Genomic DNA, 25010 nt, shown 5'->3' on the forward strand with positions numbered 1-25010 from the left:
CTAAACGAGCCGGCTCGGATCGACTCGATTAATCTCGGCTCAAAAATCGGCTCGCTCAGCCCAAATTACAACCCTAATATTCCAATCTATTAAAATAATGAAACGTCCTTAAAACTTTTGGGCAAAGAGCATCAAGACCTCTGATATTTAAGGCCGTACTCCTGAGTTTTTAAATGAGACGAAAGTAAGTTGTTATGAGGTAAAGTATTTTTATTCCATTTTTGGAGTGAAAATTAATCAAATTTGCATTCAATAACATTGTTTTCGCTATTTTTAAAAACTCGGGAGCACGATTACGAAGACATGTGATATTTTAAACGTTTGTAAATTTTTATAGTCAGCGAAACAAACTTGGCAACACTGAGTGAGAAAAAACAAAGGATCTATACTATTGTTCTTGAAACTTGGCAACACTGAGTGAGAAAGAACAGAGGATCTATACTATTGTTCTTGAAAAAAACTATGATACACTGTCCGGTTACTGGTAAGAAAGAAATCGCAGTTTTGTAAAGCAGCGAATTTGAGCGACGGACGATTTAGCACACCATATGGAAGGTTATCTAAGCTCAACTCTTCGGCATAATTAAGCCACCTGCAGCAGAAGATAACTATCAGTACAAGAAGTGCCAGATTCATCGCACTGATCCAAACGATTTAGATATCTGATAAAAACTGTCAAGAAGATTCCCGTAAAAGGGACCAGCTAGAAAACATCAAAGTGACTGCTGCATAATCAGTCACCTCCAAATAAAGTAGTAGCAGAGATGTGTGTTCTGCATAAACGATAAACCAGAACGAGTAGCGTTCTGCACATGACTAGAAACGTACTCTCGTGCCAGGGTATGGTTCTGACTTTCCTAACAATTTTTTTTGAAAGACAATACTGATTTGCAATTATGGGCTCAGAGTACAAGTTATGACCTACAATACCATATATCCGGTTAATACTGATGCAATTTCTGTTCCATGCTGTTAGTTTTTTTGAAAGAGAAAGCTGAAGAAGCACTGCAACTTAAATGTGCATGATGTGCCTATAGTCTTTTGAATCAGCAGTACAGAGCATGGGCCATATCTTTCCATTTACTCATAATACTTGCCTGGTAATGAAATTTAGACAAGCTCTAGAACGAGAGCAGATGCACCCCCTCCGCCATTGCACACACCACCAACTCCGTATTTTGCATTTTTCTTTTTAAGGACCTGCAACGGTTCACATAGGTTAGAGATACTAAAATGGAACTCATAGATATTAGTCAGACTTATTCAAGCATACCCCCAACAAAGTAACCAAGATACGAGCGCCACTGCAACCTAGAGGATGTCCTAGAGATACAGCTCCACCATGTATGTTGACCTTCTCCTGCAAGCAAAACAAGGATATTACATACAGGAGGATACCCAGACATGTCACACCTGTCCTTGGCAAAAAGAAATTTAGAAATCACAGGCAGCTCACAAATTAGTTTTTATCTATATAATTTTCTTTAGCAAGACATATGCAAGACTGTAGGTTCGTTCATGAAAGAGAACAAATAAGTGCGTAAGAAAAAACGCCCAAAGAAGGAACGCAGAGAGAATATTAGGTCAACGGAACTCACTGGATTAAGGCCAAGCAATTTCTGGTTAGCAAGAGCCACAACCTGCAGGCACCATATGAAAATTTGAAGTAAGAAAATAGTACTAGAAAACGAAGGCCGGCCTGAGCCACTAGTTATGTCAAGTGAACTCTGTTCTAAAGCTTACTGCAAAGGCTTCATTGATTTCATAATAATCAACTTGGGAAGCCTCTATGCCGGCATTAGCAATAGCTTTTGGTATAGCAAGAGCTGGAGAAGTCGTAAATAACTCTGGAGTCTGCAGAATGCATAGCATACTTTAAGTACAACGGTAATTCAATACTGTCTGTAATGCGTCTTATACAGTGGACATAGAATCAGCAACTTTATAATAAATCAGCAAGTACCTGAGCAGCATCACCATAACCTGAAATCTTCGCAATCACTTGGAGCCCAAGCTTAACCGCCATCTCTCCACTGACCAGGACTAATGCAGCACCACCATCACTGATAATAAAGCAATTCTCTTTTAATATATATCTTGGAAAGTTTCAATACAAAGTTTATTGCTAATTTCCGCTGGAATTGGTATAAGATCAAGATCAATATGTTTCTTGCTTTAAAAATGCAACAGTAGTAGATTACTTTTTTCAGTTGAAATGGTGGTATCCTTTTATCACAAACTAACATTGCTATTAAATAATTGAAATATAAAGTAAACATTTACATGTAATGTAACAAACACGTTGGTATTTAAGTTTTGGAGATGTCAAGTAAAACAATTAGAATTTAAAGTTGGCCGTACTAATTTACCGTGTGGTCTTGTTTATTAGGGGAACTAAACTTAAATAATGATTATCTGCTAATGATAAGAGAAACAAGAATATATGGTGTTATAGTAGAATATGCAACAAATGATTAACCTTATACTAGAAGCATTTCCTGCAGTAACGGTACCACCATTCTCCTTGAAACTTGGTCGGAGCTTTTTCAACTTTGAAGCATCGAACTATATAAACACATGAACAAATATCTATAAATAAATCTAAAATTAGGATTTAACAGATAGATATTATAACGAGAAAGTTCTTGGATCAGAAGAATGATCCCAAACAAAGGCATGCAATAGAATCATATATTCCGGTTCTTTTTCTTTCTATTCTATAACAAGTGATGCCCAATTGAATATTCATCTATACCAACCTGGAGTAGCATTTTTACTCGTAATATTATATAATTATATACCATTAAAGGAAAATTGTGTGCCAAATATGATATTAGGTAAAAAAGGATTTTCTCATTTTTTTATAACTGTAACACCCATTCCAGTTTCAAATTTATCCTACAGAACCAAAATAAAAGGGAAGATCTGAACATGCATACAGCAATCAAATAATCACATGTCTTTCCAATGTTTCACCTTTCCTAGACCTTCGTCCTTGTCAATAACTGTTGATGGCTTTCCTCTTCCCCCAGGAACTTCAACCTGAAATTTCATGATAGTATGATATGTAGTGGTGAAACAGAAAATTAAAAGTCTCCAATATTTAACACAAACACATACCGGTGCTATTTCCCATGTAAAAGCACCCTCATTTTGAGCAGCAATACCACGCTCAAAGCTTTGAATGGCAAAATTATCCTGCATATATTAGCCAAAAGAGTTTATCAATAGCGACCCCATGGTAAAAGTTCTGCAACTGTCTCTTAGAGTCCAAACAATCAGTGTACTTCAACAAATAAAAGCTTTTTATAGAACAGAATGAAGACAGAAGAATAGTGAGCCAGTAAATATTGTAATACAAGCCAAATTTCACTAAAGAATATGGAGGATCATAAATGTATTCATTTAATGACTAATATAGACAAAAAGTTGTATATTATTTGACACATGCTGATGGTAGATAAATTGGATAAATATTTGGTTTCTTATGAAAAACATATTTGCAGGTGCTGTTTGTAGAACTACCTGATCCTCTCGTGATACTCCATGTTTCTCAGCACATATTTCAGCAGCAGACCCCATGGCGAAATCATTATACACATCCCACAGCCCATCTTTAAGCATTCCATCAACAAGAGAATCATGTCCAAACCGCGATCCTTTCCTGCGAGTAATTTTAGATTCTAATGTCAGCACATCCAAGCATTGAGCATTTTTCATTAAACTTAAATGTATATCCGCCTAAACGGAAACACAAAAAGCTAGGGCACTTATTACACTGTCAACATAATGTTAAGAGTTCTACATAAGATAGGTAACAAATGACTGAACCTGGAAGCATTTTATCAAAAAATTAACATAATATATTTACAAGGGTAGTACTTTCAGGTACAATACAAACAAGTGATCAGTGGCCAATAACAAATTTGAACTTTTGATCTTTTACCCCAATTGAGAAATGAGATATTTACATATGAATTTCAACTAGTTAGAGTGATATCAAACACCCAGACAACCTACTTGGGTAGAATTCAATGTTAACACGCAATACTGTTGCAGAGAGAGATCAACATTCCTAACAGACATAGAAATCATTTGTGAAGTGTAATTTTCTTGAAGAAAATTTTCCTCTTTCAAAGGGTACATAGCTGAACTGAGATGGAATCCCCAACAGCTAGACAAGTTTGCACATGCCACTTTGTCATACAACTAATTACCAGGGCCTAACCATGAATATCCTTTATATCAAGTTACAAATAATGGTCAAACAACAATATCTAGGAAAAAAAATTTGGTGACTCGTTTGAACAAATCCTTGTTAATTTGTATAACTTACCATCGATTAAAAACAATTAATAAACAATCATAAGTACAGATGCAAAGTGCAGTTTATATTATTGAAGTAATTAACGATGCAGACCTTGCTTCTGCTATGTATTTTGGGACATTAGACATACTTTCCATGCCACCGGCAACAACTATATCATTAATACCCAACTGGATACTCTGCGCAGCAAGCATTGTTGCTGCAAACACCAAATGATACTATGTTTTAGTTTTATAAAACATAGAAAGAAAAAGTCTGATTCATGAAAAAGAACGAAAGACGGAATAATTTGTTTCTATACATGACGCACTCACCTTTCATCCCTGATGCACAAACTTTGTTCACGGTGGTACATACTACTGTGTGAGGTAAACCTGCTCCTAATGCTGCTTGCCTAGCAGGAGCCTGACCCAAATTTGCACTAAGAACATTTCCAAAGAAAACCTCCTGTACAAGTGCTGGATCAACGTTTGCTCTATTAAGGGCGCCTAAAAGTAAACATTTAAAGAGGTTTGAAGATACAATTAGTTAGAACAATGCTGCAAAGTAAAGTGGGTCACTTATTAATTTTAGAAAGGGAACTTGTTTAAAATTACTTTGAATGGCTATGCTTCCAAGTTTGGTGGCTGATAAAGATGAAAGGGTTCCCAGAAATCCACCCATTGGTGTACGTGCAACACCAACAATACAAACATCTGCACAGCTAAGAAAATATGTTAGGTGAAGTAATGACTTTAAGATCTGAAGAATCAATCAGTTAAATGGGAATATTTAAATGAAGTTTAAATCACATTTTCACTCCCAATATACATAACAGCTAGCAGTGTTGCTAATGCATTTCATTTTCATGAATTGAAATATTTATTTGTCATTTTTTCTTTTAGAATCAAAATTCAACAATGAACTGATACAAGCCATTAGCAAAAAAATTCTAGTAAAAATAGATAACTAAATTAAGTTCCTTCACAGGCTGATCATTTTCGCCTTATTCCACTTCTTTTTCTTTTCTATAACAAGTGATGCACAAGTGCATATTCATCTATACCAACCTGGAGTAGCATTTTTACTCGTAATTTCATATAATTTTATACCATTAAGGAAATTGTGTTCCAGATATGATCTCTGATAATTAACGTATTTTCTCATTTTTACAACTATAACAGCAACTCCAATTTCAAAACAATAACCTTGATAAATTAATATTTTTTCTTGGTCCCGGCATAATAGAGATTAGAGACAATGTAGGCATAATAGAGACTAGACACAATGTAGTTTCAATCTTAATCAAATCCTACTACCATTAATTTATAGAGGTTTAACTATACACTGGTTCAATTTATTCTTTTACGACTTCTTGAAAACTTCATCCATCAATATTTTTAAACAAGCTAATCACATACATAAAATTGTCAAAACACAAAGAAAAACAACCAATAAAAATAATATCGATCCGTAAACTAAACACACGGAGAAGTAAAATAAAATCACCTCTAGGTTTGATGGTATCAGCAGCAGCCATATTATAGATCAAATTTTACCTGTATTATCAACAAAACCATATAAGAATCACAAATTCACAATGTCATCCTAAAACTAAAAAAATTGCTAGATTAAATAACAAATACAGTATAAACCTCAATAAATTAAATCCCAACATCAGATACGGTGCATTATTAACTTCGATAAATTAATAATCTCGATAAATTAATATCACTCTAATGTTCCGAAGCTATTATTTACAGATACTTTTAGTATATAGATCAGTATATACAGTATAACCTCAAAAAATTAAATCACAACATAACAGATACACTGCATTACAAATTTCGATAAATGAATAATCTCGATAAATGAATATAACTCTCCTGTCCCAAGCTAATAATTTATAGAAGCTTTAGTATATCACAAACTAATAGATCACTAATGATCAATCTCATTTCAATGAACAAAGTAACATAACAAGATGTCAAGATCAATCAAGAAAACAAAGTTTCATAAAATATTATGTAATCATATAAAATGATTAAAGAGAATGAGAAGAATTACTTGAATGTGATCAAACGATAAGCAATGTGATTGTGTTTATTAGTCTCTCTCTCTCCTCTCTCTCTCTCTCTCCCCTTGAATGTGATCAAACGATAAGCAAAGTGATTGTGTTTATTAGTCTCTCTCTCTCGATCTCGATATATAATAGGGGATAGATATGGAGATGGTGAGCAAGCAGTGAGAAAACAGAGAGAGAGTTTTAAGTACTACGTAACGAAGTAGGTGGCGGCTATGTTTCAAACTAAGATGCGTTCTACTAAGTTTATTGTAGTTCGGTTTCAGTTCGATTTTGGTTCGATATTGGATGATCATTCGGTTCGATTTTGGTTCGGTTTAGTATGATTAATTACAAAAAAAATATACTGATACAAAATAGTAGGATAATATTTAAATTTTAAATTAGTTGATGTAATGAGTTATTTTATTTTATTTATATCGATTAAATTTACGTTGTTAAATTGCGATATCAATCGAAAAATGACGATCGGTTATAATGGATATTCGATTCAAATGTCGTGAAAATGACAAAGGAAAGAATAAATTGGAATTTATAATATTGTTGTTACACTTTTAACAACAGAAAAGGGTATATTGTATAGAGATGGCGATGAAATTTGTTTATCCCTTGAATATTCTTGATATTGTTTTTATTGTAAATTATATAATTATAATCTATTATTCCTTTTTTCCCTTCCAATTATTATCGTTTCTGAAAGAGTGTCCGGCACACACTTTAAGATGAATAGAAACTATATTTCTATAATTTTTATTTAAGTTTTCATTTTCTGAATAACAACAGAATGTTTAAATTTTTATTCAGAAAAAGAAATGTTTGTAAAAAAAATTAAAGAACTATACTTTCTATTCATGTTAAAATGTGAGTCCAACACTCTCTCAAAAACGATAATAATCCGTAAATAAATGGGCTGGTTAGTTGGTTGGGGTTGTTCTACTTACAGATTGCAGATTAAATTCTTGATCCAAACTCCTAACCAAATTTGTACTTTTCTGTCCATTTTTAAAATTTCCAAGCTTGTCTCATCTACCTCTCTGCTGAATCTGTATATTGAAAATTGTCAAATTTTTAAATCTACAAACTTTGTTTTAGAAGGAAATCGAGTAAATTTTGAAAAGACACTCTGGTATTGTTAAATTTTGGAGGAAACACGTTCTTATATTAAAGTCCCTCGTGTTCCTTACTAAATCCCGTCCCGAAAGGACAAGGATACAGGAGGCTAATAGCTTATTAAAGTTGATAGTGCATACTTGTAAATGGTGCACATATCAGAAGGACTTGACAATACTGTTAATGATTATCATAAGCATTGTTTCAGTAAAAAAACAAGTGCAGAGGGCCAGAGGCATAGATTGTTATTTAACAGAACTGCTAAAATTTACCTTAAGTACAGACTAAGGAGTTTCACATCTCCTGCTTCAAGGTGCTTCACAAAGCCTGCTATCTGCTGAAACTGTGCAATGCATTAACACAGGGAATGTTCTTGCCTGGAATCAGATTTGAAAATCGGAACTTTCTGAAACGTCTACAGCCGTACGAGTGTAGCAGCGTAAGGCCTAATGATTCATAATTTCACTCAAACCAATCTGATTTGCATGTACATTCTAATCTAGTTTGTTAATCTACCTAGAATAAGTGGATTATTCAACTTATGAACCGCGCCTTTGAACTATGCTTCTCAGCAAAATCAGTTTCAAGTCTTTGTACGATTTCATCAGGCATTGCCTCCAACTTTAAGCTTTGAAGGCTGGTCAGGTTTTCAATGCCTTGTGGTAACACCTTTAGTTCTGGACAATGTATTAGATGTAACTCCTTTATGCATCGCAATGTGCCCTCCTCGAGTCTCACACTTTCCAAGGCTAGAAGCTCCCTCAACTTCAGTTTGACAAGTTTAGGAAACCCGTGTTTCTTAAAACATAATACATTACCTTCATGTGCTTTGTTAAGCTCAAGGAACACGAGTGCAGGCAGCTTTTGTAGAGAAGAGAGCAGATCATCTTTGATATGAGAAGAGACCAAGTGAAGATGAGTTAGGCTATCTAGTAACTCAAGCCATGGAGGCAGCCTCTTCAGCCCTCCTATCAAAGTTAACTTTTGGAGGAATAGTGGTGGTATGGTTAAGTTATCCAACACGAGTTCTTGATCTTCACTTGCTACAACACTTAGACGACAGAGGTTTGTCATCTTCTGGATTGAAGTGCACAGTTTTTCCCCAGAAACTGGCCTCAACTTTGTAATATCCAACCTCCGGAGGTCTGTTAAATTGCTTAGTTGTTGGATTAGCTGTTCATTTGCTTCAACGCATGTCAGAGTTTGTAAATCTCGTATTCTTCCTATCCCTGCTGGTACAGGGAGTCCATGACAAGAACCTGAACTATCCAAATTGTAATTCATGTTGCAGCCCAAAAACAGATGACAAAGTTTTTGCATATTTGGTATATCCTTGGGTAGCTTTTTGACACCAGTGTCTCTTAAATCCAAGGTTTGCAAGTTTCTAAGCGCTTCCATTGACTTAGGAAGCTCCTTAACCTTTGTTTCTCGCAAGTTTAAATACCTCAAATTGAATAAGTTAACCAATGTACCTGGTACTGTCTCAATATTGACTCCCTGTAAGTCAAGCACCCTTAGTAATCTGAATCTTGATGACATCGCACTTAAAGAGAATGAAGAGCAGGCATCAGTTGGGAAAACAAAGAGAGAGCGAAGGTGATAAGATGTATTTTTACTTAATTGGATGTTTTCACCTCTGTGGTAGACTGATAAGCGCTGAATTTTTTCTTCAAGCCTCGAGTCCCTGCCATCATACTCTGCGCATAGATTCTCTTTTTGAGAAGTTGTCATAGCTAATTCCCTCATAACATCGTGCAATCTGAATGTTTTTACCCTCCCAACATCATTAGTCTCTGTGACATGGATCATGCTTCGATAAATAAGTTCTGTAAGATAGTCCTCTGCAACCTCTTCCATTGTCATTCCTTTTTGTTCTAAAACAAACCCCTCTGCTACCCAAAGTCGTATCAGCTTCTTTCTCTTGATTGGGTAACCATCACGAAAAACACAGCAGTACAAGAAACAATGTTTTAGGTTGTATGGCAGATCATTAAAACTCAACAACAAGATGCCCTTCACTCGTTCAAGCATGGGATTGTTGCTTAACTGCCAATTAAGGCTATCACAGACTTTCTTCCATTCCACTGCCAGTTTGTTCCGTGAACACATTAGGCCCCCAATTGCCCCTATTGCCAGAGGCAACCCTTCACACTTTTTCAAAATGAAGCGAGCTGATGATTCAAGCTCCGAGGGACAATTTCTGTCAGGACTACTCCAAAAAGCCTTCCTACAGAAAAGAGACCAGGCATCATCCTCTTTCAGAGGCTCAATGCGATGGACATGACTTCCAGGTCCAACAGATTTTGCCACATTCTCGTTCCTTGTAGTAAAAAGAATTCTGCTTCCGCGGCCATTATCAGGAAATGCACCTCTTATTCTACTCCACAGATCTATGCTCCAGACATCATCTAAAACAACAAAGTACCTGTTAAGGTGCAAAATATCAATGAGCATTTCCACAAGGTGCCTGTAGTCCATTGAGCCCAAGTTGCTTGGTACCATCACTTTCTTTCCCAAGAATTCTTTGATCATGCTTCTCAGCAGCTCATCAATTTCAAATTCATCTGTTCTTGAAACTGATATCCACACCCAACAATCAAAGTCTCGAGTTACCTGCTCATTATAGATTCTTGTAACTAGAGTTGTCTTCCCTAAACCTCCCATGCCAACGATTGAAATAACAGTGCGTCGTGGATTAGCATCCTCCAGCCATGCTAACAGTTTAGTTTTATCTTCTTCCATCCCCACTATCTCATCACCGCCATCAAAGATTGAAGACTCCCCATGATGCTGCCACCAGTCATCAGGAGGATGTCTGCGTCTCCCTTCATCAACTGACTTGTCAAATGCATAACGCTTACTCCTATCAGAAACCTCACAGACTTCTGCTTTGATCTTTTTCAGCTTGGAAGATATCTGATGCCTCGAGCTCATGTGCTTTGGACTGTCAATAACATCCTGAACAAAATGCTTGAAGCCCTTCCTATCCTTCCGCGTATCTTTATAATGCATGAACTCATCAATCACATCCTCAACTTCACTTGCAACTTCTCGTACCTGCCTCACCCAAGTTTCCACCAGTTCACTCCTATGCTTTCTCCTCTCTGCATCTTCTAAGAAGGATTTCATGCTTTCTAGCTCAAGTTTGATTTCGACGATTTCATTATGAGCATCTCCTAACAGTGAGGCCTGCTGATACAGAATTGTAGTTAGTTTATCAAGTAAAAACTGAACAGCACCATCAGCCATTCTTTTGTTTCAGTCTGTAATTCCCTACCAATCTCCACTGCATAGACTTCTAAGTTAGAAACTAACCAAAGAGGAAGGTTCTCAGCAAGAACAAGTGACTTGATTAGTCTTATTCAAGGTTCAAATTTGATAGTAGGTGTGTGAGTTCCATTTTTAATATCATGTTTGACAAAGTCAGGGTAGACTTCTGGAAGACTTCTGAGAGGCCTTTGTTTTCTAAAGTTAGAGGTTTTTACTACAAGGGGTATTTGTAACTTTGTTTCTATGCTTGTATGAAGGCAGTCATAGACTCAGCCACCAGTGTGGTTTTATCGCTCAATAAATCCGATTTACATGTTACGTGGTCCTGAGACGGTCCGGCATGGTAATGGTTGGGATGTTGGGAAAATATAATTCACCGCAAATGTAAGACGGTCGACGTGGTACTAGTTGGGATGTCCGGTCCGGCATGGTAATGGTGGGGATGTTGGGAAAATACAATTCACCGCAAATGTAAGACAGTCGACGTGGTACTAGTTGGGATGTCCGGAAAATACAATTCGTTGCAATTGTAAGAAAGTTTCTGTCCTCAAATTTAATCAAAATTCGCTCTCAAATGCACATCTAGGCACAAGGTACAGTGATTTTTGATGTCATATACCAGTTGATAATCTTCAAAATACAAATTTTAGGTGGTAATTTGACCCTCTCTCAGCATTATGGTGTTTTGGTAAACTTTTTTTTTATTATAGTAAAACAAATCAGGGAGTTGGATTGGTTTGGAACTCATATCAACGGCAAGTATAAATTGATTATCATGGTTGAGAACTCATATATGCTACACTTTCAGAAACTATCTATTCATGAACACAAGCAAGAACCATATCTATACAATGATTTGGAGGATAACAACCATTGACATATATTTTAACTTAACCTCATTTGAAACTTTCACCTCATAACTTCAATCTGCACAAAAAAAGGTGGGAAATCGTAACCATGTGTCCTCATCTAAACTTGATAGCTAACGGAATTCTTTACATGTAATCTATAACTGCAGTGCCAAGATCCAAAAACATATTTCCTTCCCGTGGTAAAATCTGCAGAACACCTATACACCATAAAGCACGAATTAATAGGCTCTTACTCTCTTCATAGGCGTTTCAGCAGAAATTACGTCTTCGTGCTTCTTCACCACGTTGCCATCACCCAATAACTTCACTTTTCTACTCCCACGTTTTCCCTTGGGATTGAACTTGGATAGGCGATTACTGAGAGGAACACCAGCATACTCAATAATATTTGTGGCAATAGCGTAAGTCATGCTTTCCCTTTTAGCGGTAGGGGCAGGGGCAGAAAGCATCTTCTTCTCAACAACTGAAAAATGACCGCAGCACTCAGACTCAATGGCTGTGTCTCTAAGATTCTGAAACACAACATTCCTTTCTCGACTAATGTAGTCTGCGCTGGCCTGCAAAGCATAATTCCATAACAACTTGTAGCTTGGAACAGCGTGATTCAGGCAGAAAATTTATAAACACGAAGGTAATTAGATAAGGGTCTTTAATTTCATCATGTATAAAAGGACAACTGCAATACAAATTCATTATCATTGAAAAAATAGTCCATCTGGTCTCAGCAAATCACAATGCACGTGCTCTGAATGGGTTAGTCAATCAGTAATCACATTTAGTAATATAGAGCAAAATGGGTCCTTGCGTTTGAAGTTTCATGCTCATCAAATACTGACAGCTTGGTACCTCAACTCCCCCTCAAAAAGATAAATGAAAGGGTTATAGAGGTAAAACAGTCGCCGAAATCCTTACCTGAAAATCTACAGGTAACTCGATAGAGGTGAAACGACAAGCACATCCATCACTAAAGTTAAGCTTCAGTACCACTTTAACTGGTCTTGTTCTGATCAGTTCCCTGTAAAATGGAAAGGAAATAGGGACAGACTTTAGGGCAGCAGATTCTTAACCGCAGACTTTAAAAAATAGATGCTTATGCAACCAATTGTCGCCTGTTCAATGCACTTATTTGCAGGGGCAGGCATCTCACTAGGACAGTAAAGCAATTGATTTATGCCTATAAATTTAAGGCTCCAGAATCTTTATCTAGGCACACGCATGCGAACACTCAATATGTATGTATGCATGTGTGTGTGTGTGTGTGTATAAAAATTAGGAAATAAATGAAGAACCTAGATACTATATTAAATTGGGTTCTTAATCTGTATTTAACTTTACTAAGAGAACAATTCTATTATTTATTTTTTTTAGAAAAAACCTAATGTCTCCTAAACAGTTCCACAAATTTGCTGAAGCTTCAAGGCTTTTACACCACCCATTGCAAGAAAAAACAAACCAGTTAATTATTTAATAGTCCGAAAAAGATTTATAGGAAGATATTCATTAAAAAAACAACTGTGCATCGAAGATAACTACAAAAGTTAATTTATAACAAATATCATCATTCCCATTATGTTTTAGCTTTAACTTTTCAAAACAGTTCCAAATCAAAGATTGGTTGTAGGCTATTCTAAAGAGGTAGAAGAGTAGGACCATTCCTGTCCACTTGAACAAACCAAAGTGACCATGCCCACTAGCAGGCTTAGTTTTGGTGACATAACCAGATACAAAAAGATCACGGTGAATCAAGCAAGCATCAAGAAAAATTAAACATCCCTATCCCAACTCTTTAGTACTATGTCGCCCACAACAACCCTGGCTAAAAAATTAAAATAAACTTTACCTTTTCAGTGAAAATGGTTGCTGCTGTAGTAAGGCTGCTTTCAGTTCTGGTCTCTCAGGGAACGAAACCTAAATATCAAATTCAGTGAGCAAGAATATATATCTAACAAAAGGTGCCACAATGCAAGGATAAACACAAAAATATATACATTCACTCACACACACACACACACATACATATTTACATACATATATATACATGTATATATATAAGCCACTAATAAATTGACAGTTCAACATTTATACAACAAATTATACTTCATACCTCAACTGATTTAATAAACGGCAAAGGGGCACTTTCTCCATGCACGCTACAGACTTTAATCGACCATCTTGCATATTTACTCCCTGCCAGTCATGAATTAATTTCATTAGCCAGCAAAAAATCCAGATATCGGGTTTGATACACGCAACTGGAAGAAAACTATATTAACGAGTCATAAAACAAGTAGAGAACACAGTAGTTCAACTCAAAGTTGCAGTCTCTGCGAGAATCATGGAGCCACTGAGATGAACTAATGGTGACAAGACCAGCAAATACTAGTACTACGAAACAGTTTCCACTATCAAACTACTGGCTACAATAATGCAGTCTGCAATACAATATTTTTTGGCTGAAAAGAGAAAATGATAGTTTGAGTACAGAACTGAAGCAAAAATCCTTCCCAGAAACAGAGATAACTAACGCTTATGTGGAAAATATAAATATCAATACCACTTTCATTATTGCCAGTAACATTCCAGTAACATTCATTGAACCAAGCAATCACTAAACACTAGTCTATACCAATGCCTTTTAGCTTGAAATACGATTACTGCCATATACTAGCATAATCTTATCAAATAATACTTCGAAATATGACATTGCACTCCAAAGTAAATAAGATCTCCTCTGAGTACGAATGGACGATCCTTGACGAATAGCATATTCGGTGTGAAGCGAACATTAACACTAATGGTGGTTTACATTTACCATACATGCAAACATTGGTTATTTAAGCAGAAAAAGGTACAGAGTTCGTCAAACATAGACTTTTTACTGTTATGAATACTGGGCATATAGCCACCAATATGTTCTTCAGGTAAACATACCTGTATTGCAGCCATAAATAATTTGGAAGAGATCAATTCGAACATATGGAGGAATCCGCATACTAAGAATCTGCATTACCCCCAGAATTACCTGCCAGTACCCAGTCAATCACTAACATAACTATATGTGCAAAGACCTGATACAGTCATTTGTTTTTAATCAAGAATGATGATCATAGTGCTGGATTAGTCTTACACTAGATTAGTTCCCGGGCTGATGCCCGGATATTTAATATGTGTTATATTTAAAAAGTAATATGTTAGTTTAATTATAAATATTCAAAATATTTGTCAAAACAAAGTCATATATACTTACAAAATATAATTAAATAAAGTGTTATATATATGTCACTTAAATATTTTCATTTTACAAATTTTAATTACAATTATTTATGTAACTAAATTAATCTTACACAAATATCTAAGAGTTAATAAAAAAATTATTAATTAATTAAAAAAATATAAATTTAATTGATGTATATTATGCAATATTACGAATGGGTAAACAAATGAAAAAAAAAGTAGAGAGAATTAACACAGGAAAGTGAGTGAGAATAACTAGTGGATGGAAAGAAGTAGAAAAGATTTAGCAAGATATTGACAATATCAACCATTATGATTTATGACATTATCTAAAGATAATTGTGTAGATAGATAGAGAAAAAAATCAGGTAGACATAAAATAAAATTGATAAGTACTTTAATAAATAATATTCATGAAAACGACTTGTCAAAAAAATTATTCATAAAAATAAAAAACTGAGATATGATGAGAAAAGATAAATTGCGGAAGGAGAGAAATGGGGAGGAGGGATAATGTCATACTAGCTTATATTCAGTTACGTAACTATATGTGCAAACCTGATTCAGTCATTTGTTTTTAATCAAGAATGATGATCATAGCGCTGGATTTGTCTTACATATATAATCCCGTGACATAGTTCTAATCTATAATTACTTTAATATTATGCACAAACAGCATCTAATCATGTCATCTACACCACATTTTAAACTGTACCGTACCTTGTCAACAAGACCATGAATCACCAATTTGGCCTTCTTATCTTTTGGAGTTTGCTGCAAAGACAAAACACAAGTGTATGTCTATCCATAATCTCCTTTAAAGTAAAAGAATACCTAAGACCTAATTTATGCATTAGCACTAAGAAATATTCATGTTAACCCTAAGCAGGTTCAACATCCATTTCCCTTTTCTCCCTATTGCATTCATGGGAGAATCTTTTTCTTATTTATAGGGACTGTTGCCAATCCTTTTTTTGATAGTACATACATCTTTATGTCTGTATGAGTGTTTGGTACCTGAAGGTTGACGATTACAATTTCTCCCCCACCACGGACAGACTTTAATGGAAGGTTGCATGCTGGAGTTATTTGCAAACTGCAAGGTATAGCTTATAGAAGGTTACCATTCTGGAGTTGAGAATGCACTTTGGTAGAAGGGCCTACACGATTAAATTACAACTAGAAATAGCAATCTTAAAATTAACTTCATAAACGTGACCGTGAGGTCCTACATTATAGTCATTCAAAGCCACTAGATGCTAATTACAATATTTAATCCAGAATCCTGCAATTTGATGTACTAGATACTTCAGATTTGGCTGGTACTACTGCTGTTATGTTAAGGAATTATGTTCTTATACAACCTATGTGGCCTTGGGTTAAAAGTAAAAAGATATATTGCATAACTTAGTTGTATATCAGATATACATCATAGACGAGGACACTTAATTTAAAGAATAACCACGCAACTCGCACTCTGATACTAACCTGGTCCCTAAGCATAACACAACATCAGCCATCTGGCAATGCTTTTCCGCCAAATTCATTTCTTTTCGAGGTAACTCATCCTAAAAACAAGATGTTAATAAAGAGAGGTACGGAGGGTTTTAGAAACACAAACAGCTAAGCTTGAATAAACAAAAAAAATACAAAAAAAACAACTCAAATAATATCATTTGCTCCTCAAAATTCAAATAACGCACAATAATAAAACTAGAAAAGCAAAAGGCCTGGCAGGCTAGGGTGAAGAGATTAAGGTTGCACACAAGTTTACTGTCATGAGAAATGTCTATTTTAGATTGATTGAAAACATCATACAGTGTCCATGATAGGAAATGTCTACTGTAGATAGTTGAAAACTGTTTTCCCATGTTCAAACTCCTATCTGGTTGGGTCCAATGCCTTCTTGGTCTTCATCACTTTGAGATAGCTCATTGTTTGGACATGATGTATACTCTTCCAACAGAATACTCTATGTCATGTGCTTCTTAATACTATAACAAGTTACAACTCATAACTATTACACAAACATAGTCACAGAGAAAAACAATTCAATCTCATATCATAGCCAGTCACATGCCATAAAATGAATGTTATTTAGGTAAACTTAAAATAAATAAAAAATTAATACCTCCCAATCAAGAACAGAATCCCTTAGTCTTGACCTACAATTATTGGTAGAACAACGTCTTGGTGTCTCCTTCAACCCAATAGTCTCCACCTCAAAATCCCGCACATACCTTACCACAAAATAAATGTAGTTCGAAAAACATTAAAAGGCTTCTCATGCAAAGGACTTGAGTTTTCAAGGTCAAAGTTCCTGGGGGCATAGTTCAAAGATAACATGGACAAACATATTTTGGGGACTTAAAATTGATAATAAACAAAGACACACAGAATTAGTTCTTACTCTGCTCCACATGAAGGGCAAACTTCCCTGAATGAGTTCCCGTGCAACTCTGAAAGTTTTTCCCTGGGAATTCCTGATCGAAGATGCAAACTATCGACATTCTAGATGACATAAGCATGAAGGGTAAGAATAGATTAAATGTGTTTGTTAACAACAAAAAACAGTGATGAGGAAAAAAGGAGGAAAAGAAAACCCAGGTCAACCTTAAAACAATGCACCAGAGTGATGACTATTTACAGCAGGTTAATGTCAGAGGGCAGAACAAAAAAAATTAACCAAAAAGAATATTTGTAGATTTATTTAGTTTTTGTGTTCATATTGGTTTCATTTTAGAGGTGGCAATGTGTTATAGTGTAGTTGAAATTTGCAAATATGCTGCAAGGGATTTGATAAAGTTTTGCAATTATGCTGCAAAGCATTCTTAATCTTTACTCTTGATCTACAAACTTCACTTATTTTAGAATGAAATATTTGTATAATAGGTTCCTATTATGAAAATTATTAGTATTATTTCTGATATCACACTATTATTATTATTATTATTGTTATTATTATTAAAAGAATGATTACAACAATAAGTCTTGCCTGGCTGATGACAAACTTTAGGATACCAGCTTTTTCCAGTGCAACCAAAGCCATATGAGTAATACTTGGCATTGCTCGATCAAATGGCAATGAAGCTTGAGGCACACCTTTCCCTTCATGCTGCAACATAAGAAATAATAATTAAACCAAATAAGTAACATTGTGGACATTAACTGAAATCTTAGTTGTATTATTCTTGGTTCAGGTTGAAGGAAGGCACAGGATGTGTTTGAAGCAACAGCGGAGGCAAAACTTTAGCCTTATTTGTTCCACCCATTAAAAAAAACAGAGTGAGATTAACAAAGGAAATCATGACACATACTTGAAGTGTCCAAACTCCTTTAGGGCCACGAAAATCAGGTATGCCACAAGAAGTTGATATTCCTGCACCTGTAAATGCCACCAAGTGCTTACTCTGCAAACGAAGTCATACAAGTTTAAAGACTGTAAAACTAGTAAAACTCATGAAAATTGACAGATAGCTTTTGCAAGTCAACCTTCTCTATCATCCGTGCAAGTTTTTCAATCTGCAAAAAACAATGACATCAGCAGCATTTAGAGCGCTTAAAACAACAGTCCAAAACAACAGTCCGACAAAATGACAAATAAGAGATAATAGGTACACAATTAAAATTTAAAAATTTTAAAAAAAAACTATAAACAAGGGTTCTTAATAGTAAACAAAGCATCAGCACTTAAAAACAAATATACAAATGCCCCCATTTGGTTGAATTATTAAAAATGAATCTAATCTAATTATCACTATTTTGTAGGTATATATTCTTGTTTTTTCATTTTTAATACCTCGCCAATGTGAGAACAAAGGCTTATTTCCCTCTCACTTTCCTACTTACTCCCCTTACATCATCCTCATTCGCGATTTTTCACAAATTTCAGTTCTATTCCTTACAAACGAAGGGAGCATACTATGCTATAATGCTTTCAGACCAAAATCCATAAAAACACACACTGATCAACCAACATGCATAGCAATTACGGAACAAGGCCTCCGACACACTCGAAACTAAAACCTTACCTCACCCTCCCTGATTCCGCAACTAAAACAATTTGAAACCCCAACTAAAATCCAAATCAACATTTCTAAACTCTAACAAACATCAGTTACTCGACAGCCAAACACGTCACTAATAAAACCCTAAAAATTAATTTCACATAAAAATTATATTGAAAACATACATAGGCACATGATATAATATAATATATAATTAGTTTTGTGCTCACTTTATATCACAAAGCATACATCAGAAAACCACAATAACATGAAATGAGGGGGGGAGAGAGGGAGAGAGAGAGATGAAAGAGGAGAGAGAGAGAGAGAGAGAGAGAGAGAGAGAGAGAGAGAGAGATGAAAGGAGAGAGGGAGAGAGAGAGAGAGAGAGAGAGAGAGATGAAAGGAGGGAGAGAGAGATGAAAGGAGGGAGCGAGAGAGAGAGAGGGAGGGAGAGAGAGAGGGAGAGGGAGAGAGAGAGAGAGAGAGAGAGAGAGAGAGAGGACCTTCTGTTGGAGCAATTTGTTCGGGTCAAAAAACTCGGGCATTCCAACAGAGCCAACATCTTCTTTGTAAGAGAGCTTCTGAGCATAACCTAGAGACATTCTTCTTCTTCGATCAAAATGCTCAAGCTTGTTTGAATGATCTTAAAGCTAAAACCCCCAAAAACAAGTATGGTAAATATGATGAGTTTTTTTTTTTTATATTTGTATTTGGAAGTAACTGCTGTAAGTTTTTTATTTTCCACCTTCTGAGTTATGACCTTTGGTATTCGTTTCCTTTTTTAGAAAAAGGGAATTTGAATTGTTTTTAGGATAAGAGTCTTTTTTTGCTGGTATTGATATTGGATAAATGATTTAGATTCGAGTTGGCATTATTTTAATATAGGCCGAATTTTCTATCAATTTCTTGCTAATTAAAATCTACCGAACTCGTAAAAATGTAGTTCGCCCTATGTATAATTGAAAATCCATTTGTTTTTGTATGGTATAAATTATATTGAAAATCTTGCTTATTACTCTGGAAGAACAAGAACAAGAACATTTGTGTGGGTTATTTGATCGATTATTGAATAAAATCGGAACCATATATATATGATTTAAAAAATTGAAAAATGTAACCGAAACATCGATTTGGATTTTTGTTTATTGTATAATAAGTTATTATCATTTTTTTCTAATAATATGACATCATAAATGAGTACAATAAGGAATGTTGACAATATTTAAATTTATTAGAAAAATAAAAAGTATAATATCAAAAGCAATAAGCCAAACAATTTTATCTTTGCGAGGATGACCAGAATACACGTTTCTTTCATCAATATGCATCAACACGAAGAAAAGCGAATTTGGGGAAAAGAATAAAGAATGACAATGACAAATGAAATTCAAAATGTGATTGAAGATTAATTTGCACAATTATTTACAGTTTACAACAAAAACGACAAATAGTAAGTTACTTGATTGCGAACAATTGAAATAGGTTTCGAAGGTGCAAAATTCGAATTTAATAAATGAAGTCACTACTGAATAAATGAAACAAACGGTTTTTTATGCATCCCAGACGGCCTAAACCTAACATTTTATCAAGCGTTTTGGGATGTCGAGTAAAAGTACGAGGTTAATTTCCGTCGTGAATTTATGCAAACATGAGAGTTTCCAGAAGGGGTGACGAATCATTTGTATGTCTGATAACCAAAGTAAAAAATTCGCACAATACTAGGGAACTTACACCAATATCACTGTGCAATGTATTTGTTAGAATTTTATCCAAGGTTATGTCGAAAAAGTTAAAATGGGTGCTTAAATTCGATTATAGCGAATAATTAAAGTGTGTTTATTGAAGGAAAGCAACTTATGGACAATGCACTCATCGCTTTTGAGGTTAATCATTACATGAACAGACGTACAAAAGATAATAACGGAATTGACGAACTAAAGATAGATGTGTCAAAGGCGTATGACATGTCAGAGTGGGATTTATCAAGAAAATGATGTTAAAAATCGATTTTAATGGGATATAGATTGCTAGAGTGAAGAAATTTATCCAGTCCGTTTCATATGGTTTTATTCAAAATGGTGTCGAATTTGGAGATGTTATACCCGGACGAGGTTTACACCGACGGGATCATATATCGTCATATATATATATATATATATATGATAATTCATGAATGGTTCCCTTAAATAGAGTTCTGTAGAGAACCATTGTTTTAAATATATAAATACATTTTTAATTCATTTTTCATCATATATAGTTATAAAATTTAATTAATAAATTAAAAATAAAGTTACACAACTTTTTTATTTAAAAAATTATTGAAATTTGATTAAATAGTTTAAAATGATCATGTAGTAGAATCACAGTAAAATCACACTTATCCAAAATTGTTCCACAGTAAAATTAATTTTTTTGGATTTCAATTGTAAAACGTTTTATTATTTTTAAATATAATTATTATTCTACATTAGCAACGAATTTGATGAATATCTATAATAAAATTAAGGTAACTCTCTGGTTTTTTGTATAAGAGTGTCATTTCTTGAAGAAATGTCTATATATATGCAATCCACATAGGGCTCCCTTAGATTGAGGTTCGTAGTGAATCATTATTTAAAATTATAAATACATAATTTAATTCATTTTTTATCATGTATATTTACAAATTTTAATTACCAAATTAAAAAATGAAGTTGCACAATTTTTCTATTTAAAAACTCATTGAAATTTGATGAAATAGTTTAAAGTGGTTATGTAGTACAATCACATTAATATCACATTTATCCAAAATTATTCTACAGTAAAATAAAATTTAAAATATTTTTTTTTCAAATTTCAATTGTTAAACGATTTAATATATTTAAATATAATTATTATTCTACATAAGCAACGAATTTTATAAAATTCTATAATATAATCAAGGGTTCTCTACGGTTTTTTATATAATTAAAAGGGTTCTCTCTTAATAAAGGCATATATGGGACCGTGAAAATAGAAACAATGTTAAAATAAAAACTAGAAATTTTATAATTTTTAAAAATCTGACTTAACAATATTTTTACTATGTGCAACGTTTCTTATATATATATATATATAGGTTAGGTTCTATGGAGTCCCCTATTTCATTGGAGTCCTTGAAGTCCATATATGTTCTGCAAGTAAAATATAGCTTAAATTGTTGCAAAACGTATTATTTTTCGAATGATATTCTATAAATATCACAATTTTATTGAAAATCTTGCAGATCGCATAGATTTTACAAGTAGAACGTTGCAAAATATATTATTCTACAAAACATGCTTAGTTTGCAGAACATAAATGTTCATGTTGCAGAACATACATATTGTACTTGTAATTGTATGAGATTTGCATGATTTTATTGAAGTAATGATATTTGTAAAACATGTTTTGCAAGATAACACGTTTTAGAAGATTATTTTATTTACAGAACATAGATGGAATCCGAGGACTACAATTAAAGGTGGACTCCATAGAACTTTACTATATATATATATATATGTATATATATACACATGCATATACTATGTGTTGAAGGTTGAATGCCATTATTAGACGTAATGATGAGGTGGTTTTAATACACGGTTGCAATATGGCTAAAGGAGTTTCACTAATTTTACATCTCTTATTTGCTGATAATTGTTACTTTTTCTTAAAAACAACGAAAGTGGAAGTTAATGTCATGAAACGTATTTTGGAAATATATGCAGAAATTTCAAGCCATGTGATAAATTTTAATAAATACACTATAACATTCTATCCAAATACAAAGGAACCAGAAAGAGAAGCAGTCTGTTTTTGGTTAATAGTAGAAGAAATGTAGCACCCAGGAAAGTATTTGGGTTTGCCAATGCAAATAGGGCGTAGTAAAGTATCAGCCCCTAGTTTCCCGGTGTAGCGTGTAGAATAGAAATTGCAAGTATAAAATAATAAAGTGATCTTTAAGGCTGATAAGGTTATTCTTTTAAAGACAATAGCTTGATCTATTCCAAACTTTTGGATGAACTTGTTCATAATTTCAGCTGAGGTATGTGACATAATTGAGAGAAAAATGAATGTGTTTTGGTGAGGACGGATAAAATGGATGTTATGAGAGAGACTTACTTCAATAAAAGATGTAGGGGGTTTGGGTTATTAGGAAGATGAGGAATTTTAATGTGGCTATATTGGCTAAACAAGTATGTAAATTGATCAATAATATATGTTAAATAATCAGTCACTAAAACCTTAAGATGAGAAATGCCCGAACATAATCTTATACTCTTTAGCATTTCCCCTCAATCGTACGATACTTTTCGCTACGATTGACAACGACAAATACAACCAATACAAATATCAATACGAACAACAAATATCTAAATTAAATAAATGGGGGTGAGAGGACTCGAACGCGAGTCCCTCCATAAACCGAACTTTGATACCATGTTAAGTAATCGGTCGCTCTAAAATCTTAAGTTGGTAGAGTAAGGCCGGAACAAGATCTTATACTTTTTAACAATATAAACCCCTTAGTCACTAATTTTATGAAGGCTATATACTAGGGCTGGGCATAAATTACCCAAACCGACCGAAACCGCCCAATCCAAACCGACCAAGCCGAATTTTACGGTTTACTAACGGTTTGGTTCGGTTACGGATTAACATTTTAAAAACCGAATTTTTTCGGTTTGGTTTCGGTTTTTACCTCCAAACCGACCGATATAACCGAACCGAACCTAATATTTTAATGTATTAGTAAAGTGCAATTAATAATAAAATTATTATGTTCAACATATGTGTAAACTAAAACATATAAAAGAACTAATCATAATATATTTTATTCTAAGATATAAATATTCATGTATGTGTTATATTTTCACTATTTTTATTTTTATTCTAAAAAAGCATAAGAATTGGTCGCATCTTTTTCGTACGTCTTATTGCCTTTTTTTATTTTTCAAAGTCATTATTTTTATATATATATATTTTTAATATGATTATAATAGAAAATATAATTGTATAATATGATACAAAATTTTGATTCTTATTTACAATTTCAAGTTTAATTTAATTTCTAACTTTGTTTTATAGAAAAAACGGTTTAAACCGAAATCAAACCGAACCGAACCGTTTTAAACGGATTGGTTTGGTTTGGTTTTTTCACATAACGGTTTGGTTTCGGATTGGATTTTAGAGAAACCGCTAATTTCGGTTTGGTTCGGTTTGGACCCTCCAAACCGCCCAAACCGGCCGATGCTCACCCCTACTATATACTACCCACACACTGATTTCCTGAATGCAGTAGTTGGCAAGAACCCGAGTTTTGCTTGACGTTGTGTAATGGAATCTCAAACAATTATCAAACAAAGTTGCATAAAAAGGATTGAAGATGGCTTGACTACTATAGTATTGATAGGGATAAATAAATCCTGATTGTATAAATAAATATTGCAAGGTGTGGGCTGGTAGGCCCAATAAGAAGATGTATGACATTCAGACCAAGAAGGTCAACACATTGATCAGGCCTGATGGACCAGATCAGGCCTGATGGAACAAAGAAGGCCCAAAAACCCTGATTATTTATTAATTTCGTAATTAATAAATAAAGGAGGAAAACAGCTATTAAGATAAGTCCTAGTGGGGATATAAATCCTTGTAGATTGGCCTCAAGGGGACCTAAAAGGATAAGGAATCAGTTTCCTACTATCTAGGACTCCAAAGTCCATTCTAATTATGAGACTTGCCCATCAAGTCTCCTATACCAAGTCCAATTCAAGGACTCTCAACATCTATATAAGGGGTCTCACCCCACAAATCAGAACTACATTTTTTGGCTTGATTCTGTAATTCACAGAGATACGTAGGCATCTCGTAAAGGCATAGTTGAGCTACGAAACACGAGAGCAGCCATTAAAGGCCTTGAGCTCCCGAATCTTAGTAATAAATACAGCAAATAATAACCTTAGTTTTTTATCCATAACATTTGGCGCCGTCTGTGGGAAGTGAACAACAACCATGGCGAGAACACGGAGAACAACTAGCGCTCTGGAGGAGGGAACACCATCAGGGACAACTCAGGTGATTTCGTCAACCGTGGAGATTCCTCCCCACTCAACTTATGCATCTACTCA

At 34.4% G+C, this 25010-nt stretch overlaps 3 protein-coding genes across 4 annotated transcripts; all 3 read right to left on the minus strand.

Annotated features, from left to right (window-relative positions):
- Nucleotides 1–365: 365 nt before the first annotated feature.
- LOC141706609 (acetyl-CoA acetyltransferase 2) lies at nt 366–6618 on the minus strand. Of its 2 annotated transcripts, XM_074509382.1 has the most exons (15): nt 6374–6618; nt 5816–5865; nt 4924–5022; nt 4642–4815; nt 4421–4526; nt 3526–3664; nt 3121–3198; nt 2977–3042; nt 2480–2565; nt 1964–2063; nt 1744–1854; nt 1599–1640; nt 1274–1360; nt 1098–1200; nt 366–592 (listed from the first exon to the last, which is right to left on the minus strand). In XM_074509382.1, the coding sequence occupies exons 2-14, from the start codon at nt 5844–5846 to the stop codon at nt 1111–1113; spliced, it is 1209 nt and encodes a 402-aa protein (XP_074365483.1). In that variant the 5' UTR covers nt 5847–5865; nt 6374–6618; the 3' UTR covers nt 366–592; nt 1098–1110. The 2 variants fall into 2 exon arrangements, with proteins under 2 accessions (XP_074365483.1, XP_074365482.1); XM_074509381.1 differs by lacking the exon at nt 366–592 and having other exon boundaries at nt 642–1200.
- A 1091-nt stretch (nt 6619–7709) lies between these two features.
- Nucleotides 7710–10845, minus strand: LOC141706610 (disease resistance protein RPM1). The gene has a single exon (XM_074509383.1). It carries the CDS (start codon nt 10746–10748, stop codon nt 8034–8036), a length of 2715 nt encoding a protein of 904 aa, XP_074365484.1. The 5' UTR covers nt 10749–10845; the 3' UTR covers nt 7710–8033.
- Nucleotides 10846–11518: 673 nt separating this feature from the next.
- Nucleotides 11519–19562, minus strand: LOC141706612 (NAD-dependent protein deacetylase SRT1). The gene is made up of 14 exons (XM_074509384.1): nt 19386–19562; nt 18368–18397; nt 18193–18285; nt 17871–17990; nt 17286–17386; nt 17007–17115; nt 16364–16443; nt 15893–15971; nt 15596–15649; nt 14573–14663; nt 13746–13828; nt 13482–13549; nt 12554–12656; nt 11519–12198 (listed from the first exon to the last, which is right to left on the minus strand). Exons 1-14 carry the CDS (start codon nt 19482–19484, stop codon nt 11860–11862), a joined length of 1449 nt encoding a protein of 482 aa, XP_074365485.1. The 5' UTR covers nt 19485–19562; the 3' UTR covers nt 11519–11859.
- Nucleotides 19563–25010: the final 5448 nt, after the last annotated feature.

This window comes from Apium graveolens, chromosome 2, assembly GCF_009905375.1.
Source record: "Apium graveolens cultivar Ventura chromosome 2, ASM990537v1, whole genome shotgun sequence".
NCBI lineage: Eukaryota > Viridiplantae > Streptophyta > Magnoliopsida > Apiales > Apiaceae > Apium > Apium graveolens.